Genomic DNA, 20,107 nt, shown 5'->3' with positions numbered 1-20,107 from the left:
TATTAGCGGGTAGGTGGGAGTTGCTGGCGCTTGTTTTGCAGCGTCTCCAGCAGCTGGTGATTCATTGCCCAGCAGAGGGACAGGAGGCATCTGCGGAAAGACTAAGTCGGCAGAAAGCGCGGGTTTTATGTAGCCGTGTGGCGAGGCGAGCGAGCGGCAGCCGAGCGCTTTAAATGAGCTCCATTACTCTGGCCTGGCAATGCGACGGCTGTGCGGAGGCTCAGGCTGACAGCAAAACATTTCTAAAGGTCAGGCATCTGCCGAGAGAGGGAGAAACGAGCGCACATATGCACTCTCGCGCTCTCAGATATGCAACATTGAGCGCTCTCTCCCTCGTCCTCTCTCCCATCTCCTTCTCGCTCATTCATTTCCCTGCTTATCCCTCCCTTCTGCTCTTATTGAGTGAAGCTGCTCTGAATTGAGTGCAGTCTTCTCTATTGATCCAGCCGATCACTCATAAACTGCCATTCCAGCCAGCCGCTCTCGGCCGCTCCATTTGCTTAATGAAGGGCCTCGCGCCTGACAAATGCTCGTTGTGTTTTGCGGACCTGCCTCCTCACACTTAACGGTCACTCCTGCATCGATCATGCCTCTCAGAGGTTGGTCTAACTCGGCCCGCTGGAGAGACGGAAGCCTGCTGGTTCGTCCGGGATTGTCTCCATGGCTCCCCGCGACAATGCAGGCCCCTCGCACGCAGTCGCTCGCCATTAAGCCTAACCGGCAGGGTTCATCGTGATTAAGATAAACACAGCTTAGGACATAATTGAGTTTTTATCAGAGGAGTGTGCCCGCTGTTTTTGGCTCAGACACAAAGTGCTGTTATTTTGTGATTTATGACAGACCCCATGCGCTTCCTGTCACGACCTGGACGTCATGCAGTTGATGAGCTTGGCTCACCTTCGCTAGCGACGGTTCTGTGTGTTGGTGTGTGGTGTTGAAGGCGGAAAATGGAAAACTTGATGTGTTAAGTGAGGGCTGCAAAAAATGTTTTAGTAGTCGATTAATTGTGTGAATTAAACGATTAATCGATAATTGGCTGATGATTTGAGTGAATGAATCACAATGTTGACTAATCATGTAAATTATTTGGCCCAAATGGTGACTAATCATGTGAATTAATTGACTAATAATCGATTAATTGGTTAAAAATGTGCCTTTGAATGCGACGAGCTGTAATATGAAGGGCTACAAAAAAGTTGATTATTCGTGTAAATAAATCGATTCACTGATTCTTTGACTTGATTAACCGATTCAGAATATCGACTAATCATGTGAATTGATCAAACAATAATGTTGACTAATCATGTGAATCACTTGACTAATAATCGATTAATTGGTTTAAAATGTGCCTTTGAATGCGACAAGCTGTAATATGAAGGGCTACAAAAAAGTTGATTATTTGTGCAGATTAATTGATTAGCTGTTTATTTGTGTGGATTAATTGTTTCATAATATCGACTAATCATGTGAATTGATCAAACAATACTGTTGACTAATCATGTGAATCACTTGACTAATAATCGATTAATCGGTTTAAAATGTGGCCTTTGAATGCAACAAGCTGTAATATGAAGGGCTACAAAAAAGTAGATTATTCGTGCAGATTAATTGATTAGCTGTTTATTTGTGTGGATTAATTGTTTCATAATATCGACTAATCATGTGAATTGATCAAACAATACTGTTGACTAATCATGTGAATCACTTGACTAATAATCGATTAATCGGTTTAAAATGTGGCCTTTGAATGCAACAAGCTGTAATATGAAGAGCTACAAAAAAGTCGATTATTCGTGCAGATTAATCGATTAGCTGCTTATTTGTGTGGATTAATCGATTCATAATATCGACTTATCGTGTGAGTTGATCAAAGAACAATGTTGACTAACCATGTGAATCAATCGACTAATCGATTAATCGGTTTAAAATGTGGCCTTTTAGTGCAACAAGCTGTAATGTGAAGTCTATTATTCATGCAAATTAGCTGCTGATTATTTGTCTGGATTAATTGATTTGTAATACCGATTAATCATGTGAATTGATCAAACTAATAATCAATTAATCAGCTTAAATGTGGCCTGTAAATGTGAAGAGCTGTCACAGCAAAATGTTTGGCAAACTCAGGTTCTGTTCACCAAGAGCTAAGTTACCATCATGAGGCATTTTATTGAAGCTTGACCATAAGTTTGAGCTAACTAACGCTGTGACAGGACGAACTGTGGAAATGTCTGATATTATTTTAGCCTGCTAAATGCTTCTGATAACCTTGTCTAGAGGTGGAAGGTAACTCAGTCAGTTCAGTCAGACTTGTAAATGTTGTATGTGACAACTTTTTCCTTGTGCTCCCAGACCTTTACTCCTTTTCCTGTGGTCAGAAACTGACCAGTGATAAAAAAGGGGGTAGGGAGTGAATTGTGCATGTCAGAGGGGTAACATTCTGTAACTGTACACCTACATAGTGGACCTGTAAGGCAGGTGGACCTCAAAAAAGTGGATAGTGAGTGTGTATTGTTATAGTAAATGTAATATAATAGCTTTAAATTGCATTATGTAAACACAATACTAAATACAAACCATACATTTGATTAATAAATGACTTTCAATCACGTTCAATCTTCCAGATTAGCTTGATCTACCATGCCAACTTGGTCTAGGTCCAAGTCTGGTAAACTACTATGTATTAAGGACTGTAAACGTATCAAGCTTGGCAATATTACAACAACAATGCCATGGTTTGGTGCCCTTAGTGAGTCATTGCCTGTTATGTCATCAATCATGTCTAATGTTCCTATCACATATTATCCCCTCTGTATAAACCCCAGTTTTAGCCAGTGTTACCGGTTCTAAATCAATCTCAGCAGCATGGCAATATGAAATCATTACTACTTTATCAGAAGCTGTAAATCATTCCATTCTGGGTGACAACTGCAACTTTCCCCACCATATGTTATCTGTCACCTGACATCATATCATAAGTATATTTATAGTGTGAATATTTGTGGAAATGCGCTTTTAAGATGTATAGCACACGCAGTGATGAATGTATATAATCTTCTATCTGATCAACCCCGTGACCCCGTTTTAGATATCGGCGCGTAAGTTGATGGAATAAGAGATTGGGACGTAATTTTAGATTGCTAATGTTCTAGCCTGTCCTTATATGTGAATTCCTTAAAGCTACCAAGTTTGTCTAATGTCCTCTGTCCCTTTTCTCTCCAGCTCCTGACCATCGACGACAACTTCTGCGGATTGGATATGAACGCCCCTCTGGGGGTTTCCGAGATGGTGCGCGGAATTCCACTGTTCTCCGAGTCCAATGACAAAATGACCTCCGTCATTGCCTACGTCTACAAGAACCACTCTCTGGCCTTCGTGGGTACCAAGAGCGGACGGCTGAAGAAGGTAGGAGGCCTTTCAGTTTCTTGGACGGAAGGATCCGTCACTGATTGGTGTCACCGCTGCTTTAGCAATGCGTTGAAACTTATCAGATAGGCTAATCGCTAACATGGTGTCCTGCAACTGCTATATTTAGGAGGGAAAACCTGGAGAATTTGTGATGGTGACTTGTAACATTTGAAGAACGGTATCTGCTACAGCAAATCTCGCTCTGCAGTATTGTGGCATCGTAAAAGCATAGTGAGCTTTTGGCTAACCTGGAGGAAATCTGGAGAATCTGTGATGTTCTAACAAGACGGTGATTTGTAACATTTGACTGGCAAAATCTGCTACAGAAAATCTAATTTTGCCAGTGAAGAGCACAGCGAGCTTTCAAACTGCTTTACCAACACATTGAAACTTACCAAATAGACTAACTGCTAACACGTTGTACTTCAACTGTGTTTAGTTGGAAAAACCTGGAGAATCTTTGATGTTATAGTGATATGTTGGCTTGTAACATTTGAACGGCGGCATCTGCTATAGAAAGTCTTGTCCTGCAATTGTGTGGTGTCGTAAAAGCATAGTGAGCTTTTTATTTTAAATAGGCTAATCGCTAACACCTTGTCCTGTAACTGTTATATTTAGAAAGGGAAACCTGGAGAATCTGTGACTTGTAACATTTGAACGGCAGCATCTGCTACACAAAATCTCATTGTGCAATTGTGTGGCAGTGAAGAGCACAATGAGCTTTCAAACTGCTTTACCAACTTACCTAGTAGGCTAACTGCTAACACGCTGTGCTTGAACTGTGTTAAGTTGGAAAAACCTGGATTAAATTATTAAATTAATTCGTAAATCTTGCTCTGCAGTTGTTTGGCATCGTAAAAGCATAGTGAGCTTTGGCGATAGGCTAATTGCTGACACCTTGTTCTGTAACTGTTATATTTATGAAGGAAAACCTGGAGAATCTGTGATGTTCTAACAAGACAGTGACTTGTAACATTTGAACGGTGGCACTGAGTACAAAAAATCTCATTCTGCGATTGTGTGGCAGCGTAAGAGCACATTGAACTTTCAGACTGCTTTACCAACACATTGAAACTTACCAAGGAGGCTTATTGCTAACAAGTTGTGCTGTAACTGCTATATAAAGGAGGAAAAACCTGGAGAATGATGATATAGCAACATGGTGGAAATTTCACTTCCGCAATCTAACCCATCCGTGCAGTGAAACACCACATGCACACTAGTGAACACACACACTAGGGGGCAGTGAGCACACTTGCCAGGAGCGGTGGGCAGCCCTATCCGCAGCACCTGGGAAGCAGTTGGGGGTTAGGTGTCTTGCTCAAGGGCACCTCAGTCACAGACTTTCGGCTCAGGGGATCAAACCAGCTGTCGCAAGGCTGGTTCCCTAACCTCCAGCCCACGACTGCCCCCCATTAGCATATTTGATTAGCATATTTGATAAGTTTAACTATACTGAAACTCATCAAATGTGCTAATCCCTAATACCTTGTACTGTAACTGCTATATTTAGGAGGGAAAACCTGGAGAATCTGTGATGTACTAACAAGACGGTGACTTCTAACATTTGAACGGCGGCATCTGCTACAGGAAATCTCGCTCTGCAGTTACGTGGCAGCTTAAGAGCACAATCGCTAAAGTGTTGTACTGCAACTGCTATATTTAGGAGGAAAAACCTGGAGAATGATGTTATAGCAACGTGGTGACTTGTAACATTTGAACGGCAGCATCTGCTACAGAGACTCTCATTCTGCAAATGAGTGGCAGCGCAAGAGCACAGCGAGCTTTCAGACTGCTTTACCGACACACTGAGTCTTACCAAGCGGGCTAATCACTAACACCTTGTACTGTGCCTGCTATATTTAGGAGGGAAAACCTGGAGAATCTGTGATGTTCTAACATGACGGCGACTGGTAACAGTTGAACGGCGCTATCTGCTAGAGAAAATCTCGCTCTGCAATTGCTGTGGCAGCGCAAGAGCACAGCGAGTTTTCTCCGAAAGAGGACAGCAAGCTAGTCTTGCCCGGTGATTGCTGACATACCGAACAGCATCTTGTGTGTAGAGAGTGGGATGGCTGTATTACAGCATCATGTTTTGCTAGGTTTACAGAGAGAGAGAGAGAGAGAGAGAGAGAGAGCGCGAGAGTGAGAGAGATGGAGCTAGCTGCAGGGCCTCCTGCTCATGCGGAGCTAGTCGGGGGGTAATTGGATGATGCGGTGCGGGGGCTTTGGGCCTGCTGCCCTCTCCTCTGACTGGGTCTCTGAAAGCCGTGGCTGAGACGAATCTCCAGGCCAGCCAGACACTGCGTGTAGGAGAAAACAGCAGTAAGAAAGAGAGAGAGAAAGAGAGAGAGAGTGAAGGAGAGAGCGAGTGGGCTATGTGCTCTATCTCTTCTTCTCAAGTGCTTGTACTCCAGGGATTTGGCGATGCAGACGGACAAAGCTTTGCCAACAGGCAGGATTCCAATTTGAGGCGTAGTTGTTATTGTGGGGGCTTTTTTTGTTGTTGTTGTTGGATGGAGCTGTGTAGGAGAGGAGAGTCTTCTTCCTGCCCAAACAGGTGGGCAGAGTCACTGCTGTTTTTGTATCGCTATTTTTTTACCTGAGTCATGGTCCCGCGTGTGTTTGCACACTCCCTGTGATGTAGTAAAGGGCCGTACGGCCAAAAAATTCCACCACAGTATAATAATTACAATTTCTGACAGTTTCCGTATGTAGAATTTTCAGCAGTGAGTCATTTATAGGTGAGCACTGGCTTATTATTCACTTTTTAATATTGATAAGAACCATTTTAAACAACCAAAGAAAATCTGACGTGTTATTTAATTGTGCAAAAATAGTAAAAATAAAATTGGACAATATATAGATAAGCCTGTGTCAGTATGGATGTCCAACGTTAGCCCCTTGGGTCCAGCAAAAACAGGCGTCTTATTCAACAGCTTTTTTTTTCCATTCCACCTTAAATGGACCAGCAGTACAGGCGCCTAAATGTGACTGCTGCACCATTTAAGGTGGAATTCTAGTATGAAGCCAACTTCAGCTTCTCAAGTCATATGTGTCTGTTCACACTGCTCGAATCTGGTAAACATTACAGTCATTCACGCTTCAGTACCAGCTGGTCCACTGCTTGTTTTGCATATAAAACCCCGACTACAGTGTCGTCTGATGCAGCTGACTGAGTCAGGCGGCTCCTCAGGCAGTGCGAGTGGAAACAAGTGGAAACACAGTGTAGGCTAAGGCAAACCCCAAAAGAGCGGCCATCGCTGCCTCAATGGACTAGAAGTGGACCGCTGCAGATGCAACAGACTAGACCACATGCGTCAAGCTCCAGTCCACGTGAGCCGAACCACTGCAGACTTTAGCATGCTGCCTCATTAAACACACCTGACTAAGCTCATCAACTGATTAGCATGGCCTTCATGAACTAAATTCAGAGCGTCAGATGAGGGTAAACGCTGATATCTGCAGCCTTTTGGCCTGGAAGGTCCCCAGTCTGACATGCCTGGACGAGACAGTGGAAGGCTGATTGAGGGTCTGCTGCATTTTCACTTTCATTTCATTTCACCTGAAATCTCCCTGGAGATCTATCACCCTCAGATCCAACCCACCTGGGTCTATTCTTCAGATGCTACAGGGGGCATTCATTACCTGGATCAGGTGTGTCTGATTAGGGTTGGAGCTCCGCAGGGTGGTAGATCTCCAGGAACAAGACTGGACACCCCTCATCTAGATGAACTTTTACCTTGGAAATATGCAAACCTCGGAAGCATCAGCCAGTAGAAAATAAGAGGGCGAGCTGTGCTGTCTGCTTTCTAAATAAAACGAAATGGAGAAACTGCTCCAAACTAGTTAGCCAGCTAACGGTGACCTTTTACCAGACTAAACATTCACTGCAAAACCACATCATGCCAGTGCTGCCCATAGCCGCCTGACTTGCTCCAGTCCTGCAAAGAAAATAGTGAGGTGGCAGTCCAAAGTGACCGCAAAATTGATGCTCATGCATTATGTTGTCTGCCCGTATTCGTGGCATACTGGTATAAAATGCATAAAGAAGTTTATTCAAGTGTGCTATTACGGCACTTCTTTTATTTATTTATTTATTTTTGGATTTTTCCCCAATTTTCTCTTCTCCAATTCCACCCACTAGTTAGGACTCCCCCCAATCACATGATACTACCAGTGCTAGAAGGGTAAGGGCAAACACAAGCCTTCTCCGAGACCTGTGAAGCACAACCGCATCTTTTCGAGCTGCTGCTCACACAACCTTACTGGACAGCCAAACGCACTCGGAGGAAAGTGCCAGCCTCCAGATCAGTTACGTCAGTCAACAGACGCCTGCACTGACTAGCATCACATTGAGTGATGGGGGGAGAAGGGGGGGCCATCCTACCCACCCAGAGAGCGAGGCCAATTGTGCTCTCTTGGACTCCCAGCCACGGACGGCTGTAGCATCACCAGGGATCGAACTCGCGATCTCCTGATGATAGAGCCAACGCTTTGAAACTAAAAATAAGTGAGAATGCTTTAAGTATACTTTTATGTACTCATCAGAGATGTACTAGACAAAATTATACTTAGGTACACTTCATTTATACTTACAAGTATACAGAAAAGTTTTAGTATATTCAGCCTATACTTGTGAGTGAGTACATTAGAAAGTATCGGGGTGCTATGGGGGGTAGCACTGTCACCTTACAGCAAGACGGGCCTGGGTTCGAATCCCCGGCCGGGTGACCAGCGTCCTTTCTGTGTGGAGTTTGCATGTTCTGTCTTTGTGGGTTTCCTCCTCCTGTTAGGCCTGAGATTTTGTGTATAAGTTTACTTGTGGTATATTTCAAAGTATACTTTTATAAACTAAAAAGTGGGCCAATTTAGTCCCAAGAAGTACTAAGATGGTTTATACTACAAGTGCATTGATATTAGTATACTTTCTACATAAAATATTCTTGGGGAATATACTTGAACTTTACTTACGTTCACATGTTTAATGGATGAACTGGTGTTCTGCCCACTACTGGGCAGCAATGTCTCCCTTGCTTTCACACCTGTAGACTGCAGATCCAGTCTTGAGATGTATGTTTTAGTTTGGCCTGACCGTCATGAAGCGCGGATGACGCTAACTGATGTGCTAAAGCCATAACAGAGGGAAATAGAGGCCAAAATGAAGAGCTAAAAGGCAGGTCAGGGACATTAACTCACACACACACACACACACATACACAGAAACACACACAGGCGGTCAACACACGCAGAAACCTTTTAGTTGCAATTTAAGTGATTGCTGATGTCCTCGGCGGGAAACAGCAGATGATGTCATTGTTGCTGGTGAAACAAAAACAAGTCGATAAATATACCGCACGACCTGGTCGTTCATCAGCACGTTTATAAGCCTGCTTAATGGATAGTGATTTATAGACCACCTGCACATCAGGTTTTCCATCCTATTTACTGCCTGATGTTTAGCGTGCCGCTAAAAGTAAATATTAGCAGTAGCATCTCTGATTTAGTTTATATGATGGCTGACTATATAAATGTTAGCGCTATCTTGTTTATGGTGCTTTGAGGATTCCTGCAACTCTTGGAATACATTTTTTCCTTGAAGATTTCCAAAGAAAATATTTTTTTTATTAATGATTTAGCCTCTTGAACTTTTCCTCAGGGTTCTGTCAGGGTGTCTTTGTAGCTGTGCTAATATTTAAAAGACTATGATATGATATAAGTGCAGCAATACTGCAGCTGTGATCAGTAAATCCACCAGTAAGAACGGTACAAGGTGATGTTTTCCAACACAACTGATTGAACTTCAAGTTTATCTTGGATTTTAACTTTTTTAATCAGATATTTGCATGAAAAGGTGACAAGTGCAGTGAAATTAATGAAAATAATCTGCTCTTTTAGGGTATAATAAGTGGGTCATTCTCCATTTGGAGTGGAAATTCAGGTGAATACCTTTTTAAAATGAATAAAAAATTTCTTTCATCCCAAAACTAAATAATGTTAATATGTTGATTAACATCTCCTATCATTATATATGCAAAAAGGGGAGCTCAATTCCAAACATATTGTACAGTCACTGGTGTTGTATGAATATGGTGTAACATCAGTGACGGTGACTCCAGAAGCATTCTGGTTAAAACTGAGGATTCTGTAAATTGGCTGACCCATTGATGGTCAGGAGACCATGTGCAACTCTTTAAAATCAGTAATAAAAATGATTTCTGGCATTATTTTGACAAAATTTTAATTACCCAGCCAATAAAGCACATAACACTGGTGACACATAGAGGTTATGAGCTGCCTGATAAACAAAATTATTAATAAATTAATGAAATATAGTGATCGAGTGTGACTCGCCTTCTCATGCCCTGAGCTACTTCCTCTCTAATGAGCCTCGACCCAAAGAAGCAGTTTAATAGAGCTGAAAATACGGTGTTAAAATGTAACGTAAGAGTCCTGATAACACCAGTGACCAAAATCTCTGTGACAAAAGAATGTTTTAAATAAAATACACATTTTCAAATGTACTAAAACATTAATCATATAAAAAGTAAACATGAATCTGTTTTATACAAATTTCTTAGTTAAACCTCTTAAAAATATTGTTTTATATTAAAAATTGTTTCTCAAATGTTGAAAATTGGTTTTGTGATGAGCTGTTTTACAGATGCAGAGCGATTGAAACAGGATAAAAAAGAAAAATCAGAGAATCATGAGGGAAACATATTATTTAATCTTAGATCAACTGTGTAAATGTACATACTGACTTTTGTAGCTGTGCCTGATATTTTAAGCATCTTTTCTGCAACCTTTGTGACATGGTTTCCCCTCCAAATGGAGAACGACCCAAGTACATCTTCAAATATCAATTTCAAATATGTCTCAAATCTAATCGTCTGCCCAACGCTGATCATTGTTGTAGGCAAGTTCCTGTCAACAGCAATATGATACAGATATCATCATGCACCCATACAGAGAACCTAAATGAAGACATAAAGAACTGCTGGACAGATAAAAGCTAGACAAACCGGACAACATAAATGAGTAATAAAACACGTCGAAATTTACTTTCACACCAAACGCACATGCGGTTGCTCTGAAATAATGCAGATTTCAGCTCCACAGTTGGCGTGTCTATATATAGTCAGTATACATATCTCCTATGACTGAGTCAGTCTTTGGATTAGCTTGCTTGGCTGTGTGTCTGTAGGCAGCGCTGCAGCTAAACTGCGCAGAGGGGCTGTAAACAGCTTCTGAAGCCCCCAGAGACGATCACATTTTTAGAACACACAAGCGCAAACTCGGCAAATGCTAGAAACGGCTGCGTTCCCTCAGATGATCGCTCTGTGCTGTGGCACTGCGGCTAACCCCCAGACCAGATGTGGTTTTGGGCCTTTGGAGCATCACTCTCTCTCTCTCACTCTCTCTCTCTCACCCTCTCTCTCTCACTCTCTCTCCATCTCACATGCAGTCTCACAGAAGCCATTCTCTGCCTTGATGAAGCTTGTCATTGCGCTGTAGCTGTTAAGCTTGGCTCACGTGCCTCCACCGTATCGTGTAACAGGCCCACTTGGCATAAAAGCGCTCCTCTCTTAGCACTCTGGCCCTAAAATGCACCATTGGTGCCATTTGTTCGCTCTGCCCTCTCCAGCAGTTTGAGAGCCTCTTAAAATGCCTCTCTCGCCATCCGATAAACAGGCCTAGAACGATGTGAAAATGATGTGACCGATACTGACTTTCAGAAACGAAAAGGTCCGATAACCAGTAATCTCAGCCGAAAGCACCTTGTTGAAAAAGGTTCTATTTAGCACCAGAAAGGGTGCCGCTATTGTTACAGGCTTGACATCATAACAATAGCAGAACCCTTTTTGGTGCTATGTAGAACCCTGTAAAACACTCTGCAACCTGAAGAACACTTTCACCATGCAAAGAACCCTTTAATCATGTAAAGGGCTCTGTGAGTGTTCATGGTTGTATATAGAACCATTTACTTCATATATATATGAGTCATTCTATGTAAACGTCCATTTTTGTGTCCTTAGCGTTTACAGATATATTACCCTTTGAAAAACATGTTAGGTTTACAATTTATTTATATTTTAAAATAAAACAATACGTTATTTTACTCAATTTAGCAATATTGGTTTATAAATCAATCATTTAGCACTCCAAGCACCACACAAGTGCTCGTCCTCAGTCGTGTGTAAAGGCTGAGGCCATATTTTAAGGAAAAAAACATGTTTTTCTGCACTTTTAACTGCAATAATCTATACATGACTATGAAATATATGATTTAAATGACATAAAGAAAACAAATGGCAAATAAATATTATAAAATATATAATGAGTTGCTGTCCCCAGGAGTCGTGTCACTGGTGTTACTGCATAACAAAAAATCTCTTATTTTGACATAAAAATCCCACTGATGACATCACTTCACTTCCTTTTACCTGTTTTCTGAGGATCTATGAAGAAAAGCTCATGGTGAGTCCACTGTGTCTTTCAGTTATCAGAGATTTTCTCATTTAGCTCATGATTTCATATGAAGCTTTTAGCTGAAGTCACTGGTGTGACCGACTTTATTCTGAGGTCATTGTGAAAAAATAGAAATGGATTAAATTCCATATTTTAGTGGATATTCCATGATTGACACCATGTGGTTTGCTGCTCTGTAGCAGCCGTTTAGTAAAATGCATTTTTCTTTAAAAATGTCTCTGGTGTTGCCTTTCTTATGTGTAACACCAGTGACGGTCAGTAACGCCAGTGACTCCTATGGAGAGATAGAAAAGTGGATGTTTCTGTAGAATGACCCACGTATATGTATAAGATAGCTCTGCTAATAAGCTGCTCATACATCTAATGCTACTGCATTGCTCTTTGGCTACAGACTCAAATGGAAAGCAGTGATACTAAAGCTATTAATTGTGGAGATGTTTCAGGCCGGGGGGGAAGTGGCACTGCCCGTGCTTCCGCTGCGCGTACCCTATTCGGTGGGGTGGTGGGCAGCCCCCGCAGAGGTGATAATGCATCGGCCGCCAGGCCGGCCGCGGTCACTCAATACGATGAGCAGCTAACCTTGAAGCAGGCCCACCGCTGGGGAAACACAACGGGCAGAGCACAGCATGTGTGCGTGTGCGGAATGTGTGTGTGTGTGTGTGTGGCTTGTGTAGGTCCACCCAAACGTGTGTGCATTTAGCCATTAAGTGTGAGGTGGGTGGGTGTCACTGACCCTTTTTAGAGTGGGAGAAATGGAGAAATGCTCAGTTCAAAGTGCACAAGCCGGAGACTGCGAAATTCGGCAGAGACGTAGAATGGCCTTTTGAGCGATGGCGGAGATTGCCGGTTGTCAAGAGGCAGCGAGCGGTTGAAACAGGTCAATTTGCCCGTGAATGGCGGATGTTTGTTGGCGACGAAAAGGTCAAACTCTCCAGATTCAGCTCCCTTCTTTCATTTCTCTCCTCCTTCTGTTCCTCCGGCCTGCTCCTTCGCTTCTTGCTGATGTTGTAGGGGTGGTGCGCGTATGTGTGTGTAATGATTTTAATCTATCTGACACGCTCCTGCAGTAGTATGTGATGTATGTCCAGGCTCAAGACAGTGTCTGTGTGTTTGTTTTTGTACATTTTCAGGACGAAAGTGTTCTGACTTTTAGAAAACAACAGACACAGTGCTAGATTACAGTTTCAGGACCGGCTGAATGCTCTAGACTTTGCGAAGTGCTTTTTAGCAAAAACTACTGCGCATGTTTTGTTTTGTTTTTTAAACTAAAACTAATCTAAAACTATATCTTTGTGGTTACTGTGGTTAAGGTTAGGCTTGGGTTTAAGGGAATGCTTAGAAATGTCTTATAGTAGATAATCACATATACATAAAATAGATATGAGACAGATTATTACATGTAAGTACAATTCTATTATACATACAGGACATATTACATGTTGGTATGTATATATCTGTATCTTACAAATCTACTTACATATCTATAATACATATATAGAGCAATGTATATAACAGTTCTTGGACAAATTGTAGGTCAGCATCAGCAAATTCACCAAAATGTAAATATATATTATTATTATTATTATTATTATTATTATTAATAGTAGTAGTATTGACCAATATATTGGCTCAAGCTCTCCTAATTCGCTGCCCATACATCTTATGCTACTACACTGACCACGGTCACTCAATCGCAGGTACTATATATATATATATATATATATACATATATATATATATGTGTGTGTGTGTGTGTGTATATATATATATATATGCATTTGTATATATGCATAAATATGCATATACATTATACATACACACGTAAATACACTAAAATGTGTGTATGTGTCTCCTATGTGTCTTATTTATGTAAGTTCCTATATGTAATGTGTGTGTATGATATAAATGTCAGTATCTAATACTACGACTACTACTATATATAATCTACCTATTACACTTGTGGATATAAGATATATGTATGACACTGTATTAAAAGCCCGTTTGAGGGGTGAATGGATGTGTGTGTGTTCAGACCTTCACCACAAATGCAGATCATTGAAATGGTAAGAGTGAGCCAGAGCCACTGGAGCAGAGGATTAAGTGTTGCAGCCTAATGATGAAATATGCTGCTGCACCGGCTGCTTTCCATGCATGTGCCTGCATGCCTCTCTGTGTGTAGGCACACGAGCCCTTGCATGCTTTTGTCTACCCCTCGTGCACGTTTATATCTGTGTACATGTGGCGCGAGGTTTTATCGCCCTCACAGCAGCTGTTTTTGCCAAACCCCAGAGGAAAGATGCTGCGGACTCTATTCATCGCATTGTGTAGCGAAGAATATCCTCATCGCAGCCTCGCACTCATCCATACGGTGTGATAGACAGCGATATGTAAGAGACACTTCAGTGTGCCGCGTGCGCCCCGAATGTGTCGTCTCTGGGAGAAGCCCTGAAAAACTTCCCCTGCCTATGAATCCATGGGAGCGTTGCCATAGCAGCGGGGCTGCTCAGCCTCGCCGTGTGTTATGGTATATTATAGCAGCTACAGCAATCAGAGAGAACAGAGCCATTTTCTCTTTTGTTCCACGGCCATATCTTTTCATCACACTCTCCACACACACCTTTTTTTCCCTTCCTGCTCGCACTGACTCGACTCCGGCTGAAAGGAGAACCAATATAGAAAGGCATCAGCCTCCTTCTGGACTTTGATCGCGGACACATATTCATGGACTCTGCGCTCGATAGCCTGCTGTAAGCTATTCGTCATGTATGGATCTCTGTTCGTTGAAAATTGAGTTAGCGGCAGTGGGCAGTTAACGGCCAGTGAGGCCTCTAAAGGGAAAAAAGGCCAGCGGTGCAAAAGTGTATAGATCATTCTACCTAAATGGTTCACATTCAGAGTTCAAACCCCATTTTGGACTTATAACTGACTTAGACTAGCATCCTTTTGCTTTGAATGAATCTATACCTTATTGAGTCTGTAGCCAAAGAACAGTGCAGTAGCATTAGACGTATGAGCAGCTTATTAGCAGAGCTATCTTATACATATATGTGGGTCATTCTACAGAAACATCCACTTTTCTATCTCTCCACAGGAGTCACTGGTGTTACTGACCGTCACTGGTGTTACACATAAGAAAGGCAGCACCAGAGATATTTTTAAAGAAAAATGCATTTTACTAAATGGCTGCTACAGAGCATCAAACCACATGTTGTCTATCATGGAATATCCACTTAATTATTTTATTAAAAGGAAATGATTGAACATTTCATTTTGTCCTTTTTAAGACTTTACCGCATGTTTTCAATGGAGAACCAGTTCAGAAAGGCTAGCGAAGGCAGCTCTGGACACTTGTACACACATAAAATCATAAAGTTTTTCATTAAAACACAAAAAAGTTTACTTAATTGCAGAAAATATGTGTTTCGGTAGTGACAATTCTCAGTGTTCCACACTGATTTTCAGACTTTGAGACAAAACCATGGGATCTGACTGTTCATCATGTGGCCATGAGGGACAGGGATGCAGTCTCACTTCCTGCTCTACAATGCAGGGGCGTGGCTACAACAAGGCTCCGCCTACTGACTAAAACTCTGTGTTTCGGTACACCTGTGTTTCTTTAGCACTCTCTCTCTCTTTCCTGGTGAATTTGCTCAGTGTTTGTTTTGCGTGTTCCTGAAAGCAGAGCGGTGGCGGCTCTGGAGGTGCGCAGTTTGGAGACGGAGCTGTAGCCCTTCTCGCTTTGCCCTGGATGAAGCTCACACACCTCAAATGAGACGACAGCTCCAGTAATGAGATCCACACAGAGAGCAACAGCTGAACGTCCGTCAGAGAGCAGACAGAACCACAGCCTTATTATTCTACACCAGAGGGAGAGGGAGAGAGGGAGAGAGGAGAGGGAGACACAGGGAGGGTGGCAAGGAGAGAGAGAGGGAGAGAGAGAGAGAGAGATAGAAAAAGAGACAGGGAGAGAGAGAGGAAGAGAGGCAGAGGGAGAGAGAGAGAGAAATGGAGAGGGAGAAGGAGAGAGATCAGAGAGGGCGAGAGAGGGATGAGGAGAGAGGGAGGGAGAGAAATCAGAGAGAGAAAGGGGACACAGACAGAGAGAGAGAGAGAGAGAGAACAGAGAGAGAGCAAGATAGGGAGAGGGAGAAGGAGAGAGGTAGGGACAAGGAGAGAGAGAGGGAGAGAAGAAAGATAAAGACAGAAAGAGATAGAACAGAGAGAGAGGGAGGCAGAGAGAGAGAGAGAGAGTGAAAGGTTGACAGAGAGAGTGAGAGAGAGGTCTGGATGGAGAGAGTGTGATAGAGGGCAAGAGACCAAGATGAAGAGTGAGAAAGAGGAGGGGTAATTGTAGATAGAGAGAGAGAGAGAGAGAGAGAGACTCACCTTTCCACTCCTCATCTTTTACGTACAGCTTCAGTTTGCCTATTGACAGAAACAGAGCGGCTGCTTGTGGAGAGGAGGGGAGAGAGTGCTGTCAGCGAGAGAGAGAGAAAGAGAGAGAGAGAGAGAGACATAGAGAGAGGCCTGCGCTGCCGTGGGCACACTGTGTGTAAAAATAGCTGCACCTCATGCGCGTGATTATTTGGCGTTATTTATAGCCGCCGTTGTTTGGCCTGCCTCTCCGCGGGCTCCTCCATAATTGATAAAGGCGCTCGCAGCTCGGCGGGGTGACGGCGCACGTGACTCCCTTGTTACATCACCGGCCACTTGCTAGCTTTCGTTGAGCAGTGCATGATGGGAGCTGTAGTCAGTGTCGCACGCTGTGTAGCCGGTTGGTGGCTTTCTGATGGGAAGCCACTGGCAGGACGTTTAATCCCAGACACGAGGTGCTGCTTTCTGGCCGCGCTCCTGTCTGAACGCCCATTAGCGATTCGGCATGCGCCGCTTCCATTTACACATTCTTTGCGTTCTTGTCTGCGTATGTGTTGAAAGGAAGTGAGGAATCAAAGCTGAGAGGGATAAGACCGGAGAGAGAGGAAGAGAAAGGAAGCTAAAGAGCAGTTCTGACTGTGTGCTCATTCATAGGAAGTGTCTGTGTGGGCCTATTTATCCCAGGCGCGAGTCGAGTGCCAGGATTCTATAATCAGACTGCAGTAGTGGAGGATTTGAGCTGTGTCTTCCTCTGCGCTGCCAGACTGGTGCTGTAGATGCGCCTGGGTTAGATTACTATGCATCAATTACGTGTCTGTCTGTCAGAGCTGCACTGATGTTGATGTGAAGCCGGGGGGGGGGCGGGTTTGGCATCTGGGTGGCAGCGGCGAATGAAAGACGCTCTGTTTGCGGTTGCGATTGCGTGTGTCAGTCTGTTTCAGTAGACATGTGTCCTTACAGAGCGTCCCTTCTCCATCAGGGGGACGCTCAGGGCCTTCTAGGGTCCACATCATAGAAAGTTGGATTGTCTTCACTTTTTCAGAGAATGTAAACTCTGTGTGTTTACATGCACTCAATAATCTGATTATAATCGGATTTCTGCAGTTATCTGATTATTCAAATGGTCATGTAAACAGCATACTCTGATTTCTTAGATTGGAGTAAAGTCTAGAAATCTCATAAAGAGGCTGGATTTTAGCTCAGTAATCAGATTTCTCAGTGCATGTGAACTCTTACTCTGATTTCTTTCGGATTTCTCAGTCTGAGCATGTGCGAAAACAGACAGCGGTACCGGAAATAAGCGAGGAGTGTTGCCGCGAGACTCTACAAAACACTTTCGGAGCAATTTTGAAACCAACTACATGCTTGATGAACTGAAGGATTTAAATATTCTTCATCTTCTAAATGATGTATGTTTATATTTTTAAAAAGCCGCTCATGAAGTTTGAGTTTTACGTTACGTTTACGTCACGTCTTCTTCTGTGAGTTTATTGGCTGGTTGCAAAGCAGAAATCTGATTACTGTCTAACTCAAATAGACACTGAGTTTCCCCATTATCTGATTACTCAAGTGCATGTAAACACGTTGATCGGATTACTGACAAAATCTGATTTCATGCAGTTATCGGATTATTAAGTCAACTAAAATTACCGACAGAATGTGAAGAAATAACAGTTTTGGCTTTATGTCAAAGAACCCGTTGCATGATTAAAGGGTTCTTTGCATTGTGAAATGGTACTTCAGATTGATGGAGAATGTGCTGTAGATGGTTCTATATAGAACCTTTTTGAAAAGGGTCCTATATAGTACCAAAACCGTTCTATATAGATCCATCCATACAGCACATTCTGTATCAATCTGAAGAACCTTTTCACGATACAAAGAACACTTAATCATGCAAAGGGTTCTTTGAGTGTTCATGGTTCTCTATAGAACCATTTTCTTTAGTAAAGAACCCCTGAATAGGTAGTTCTTTTTTTAAGTGTGTAGGAAATGGCTCCCTTAACATTGGTTAGAGGGCTCATTTGAATATCACAGCCATTAGCTTAATGCTAACACACTGCTAAAATCCCATAAGGAGGCTAGCAGAAATTAGCATTATTCTATTATAGTATAGGTGGTGTTTCATGTTTTTTGACCAAGTTTTGATATATATGGCCCAAGATGAGGGCCTAGGTCCAGTAGTCAGGGCTCACCACTGTCCTGTTCATATCCTTGTTTTCCCAACCTTTCTCTTCCTCTCTCTCTCTCTCTCTCTCTCTCTCTGTAATTAGCATATCTGGCCTGCTCCTTACAGAACGGGCGGTCTCAGGTTTAATAGGGCCCGCTGAAGGGTTATGAGCCAGACTCCTCTTCTAAAACAGCCGTAAACAGGCCATTAACTCTGCCGTAAAGCCACCGAAATGCCCCGGAGGTGGCCGCGCCTACCACCGGCCATCAGCAGCTCTCAGCAGCTCCCTGCGCTAATGGACGCCGGTGTGGTCTGAGCCTCCTCCGCAGCCTTTTAGAGGACTACTTTACCCGGACAAGCTAACATCAGTGATAATGAATGAAAAGTTATAGGGGTCGTTTAGCAATATGGGGATGAGGTCATGCTCGGTCTTCAGCTCCAACTCTCAGTGATTGCTAATACTGTTAGCACTTTTCTAACTTGGTTATTCCTTAAAGTGGGACTGTGTGGTGACGTCAGGAGATATGAGCGGAATGTCGAGGAGAGTTTTGTGTGCACATTTTTGAGCAATTTATTTTTTTGTGATGTGAGGAAAGTGCTTCACATGGTGCACACATTGTAACCATGACAACAGACCCCTATTCCATTATACAGCTAGCTATTTAGATCACTGGAAGTATCAGATCACTTTCGCTCGCTCACTGGCAAAGCTAATTTTTTAGCTCTGGGCTTTGTCTTTACAAGGGTTGTCCTGGCAGAATCACTGGATATGTATACTTTTTAAGTTGCTACAACAAAAAAAAAACAGCTTTATTTGATTGTTTATTTAATATCCAGCGCATTTAGCTTGATGCAACACAAGTTTTAGTGGTGTAAATACAAGGAGCAAGAAACAGCAGCAACATATGCACATTTCTGTGTTTTTTAGTGGATCACTGTTCTGCTCTTGTGCATTAAAGTGGATCACTGTTCTGCTCGTGTGCATTAAAGTGGATCACTGTTCTGCTTGCATTCAAATGGATTACTGTTGTGCATGCACACTGTAGTGGATCACTGTTCTGCTCTTGTGGGTTCTAGTGGGTCACTGTTCTTTCTGCTTGTGTACACTCTAGTGGATCACCGTTCTGAGTGGGTCCTGCTTCTGTTCTTGCACGTTCTAGTGGATCCACTAGAAAGTGTTTCGCTGTTCTGCTTGTGCAGTCTAGTGTATCGCCGTTCTGCATGTGCACATACTAATGGATTACCGTTTTGCACGTGCACACTCCAGTAGAGCTCTGTTCTAAGTGGATCACTCTTCTGCTCTCGCACACTGGTGGATCACTGTTTTGCTTGTGCACACTCTAGTGGATCTCTGTTCTGTTCTTGCACATTATAGTGGATCACTTACGCTTGCATTGCATTCTAGTGCATCATAGTTATACTCTGGTGTGTTCTAGTAAGTCACTTTTCTGCTCTTGCACGTTATAGTGGATCGCTGTTCTGCTGTTGTGTGTTACAGTGGATCACTGTAATACTTGTGTGTTCTAATGGATTACCGCTCTACCCCTTCATGTTATAGTGGATCACTTCTGCTAGTGCACATTCTAGTGGATCACTGTTGTGATCGTGCAGGTTACGGTAAATTGGTTTTCTGATTGTGCACATTCTAATGGATCACTGTTCTGC

At 42.8% G+C, this 20,107-nt stretch overlaps 1 protein-coding gene across 1 annotated transcript in view; it reads left to right on the top strand.

The window, feature by feature from the left end:
* plxna4 (plexin A4) overlaps nucleotides 1-20,107 on the top strand; it is a 439,320-nt gene that overhangs the window by 65,405 nt on the left and 353,808 nt on the right. The window contains exon 3 of the mRNA XM_036577672.1: nucleotides 3,220-3,402. Coding sequence (XP_036433565.1) covers nucleotides 3,220-3,402 — 183 coding nt within the window. The remainder of the gene's footprint in view (nucleotides 1-3,219; nucleotides 3,403-20,107) is intronic.

This window comes from Colossoma macropomum, unplaced genomic scaffold, assembly GCF_904425465.1.
Source record: "Colossoma macropomum unplaced genomic scaffold, Colossoma_macropomum, whole genome shotgun sequence".
NCBI classification, from domain to species: Eukaryota; Metazoa; Chordata; class Actinopteri; order Characiformes; family Serrasalmidae; genus Colossoma; species Colossoma macropomum.
This window is presented reverse-complemented; position numbering and strand designations above follow the sequence as displayed.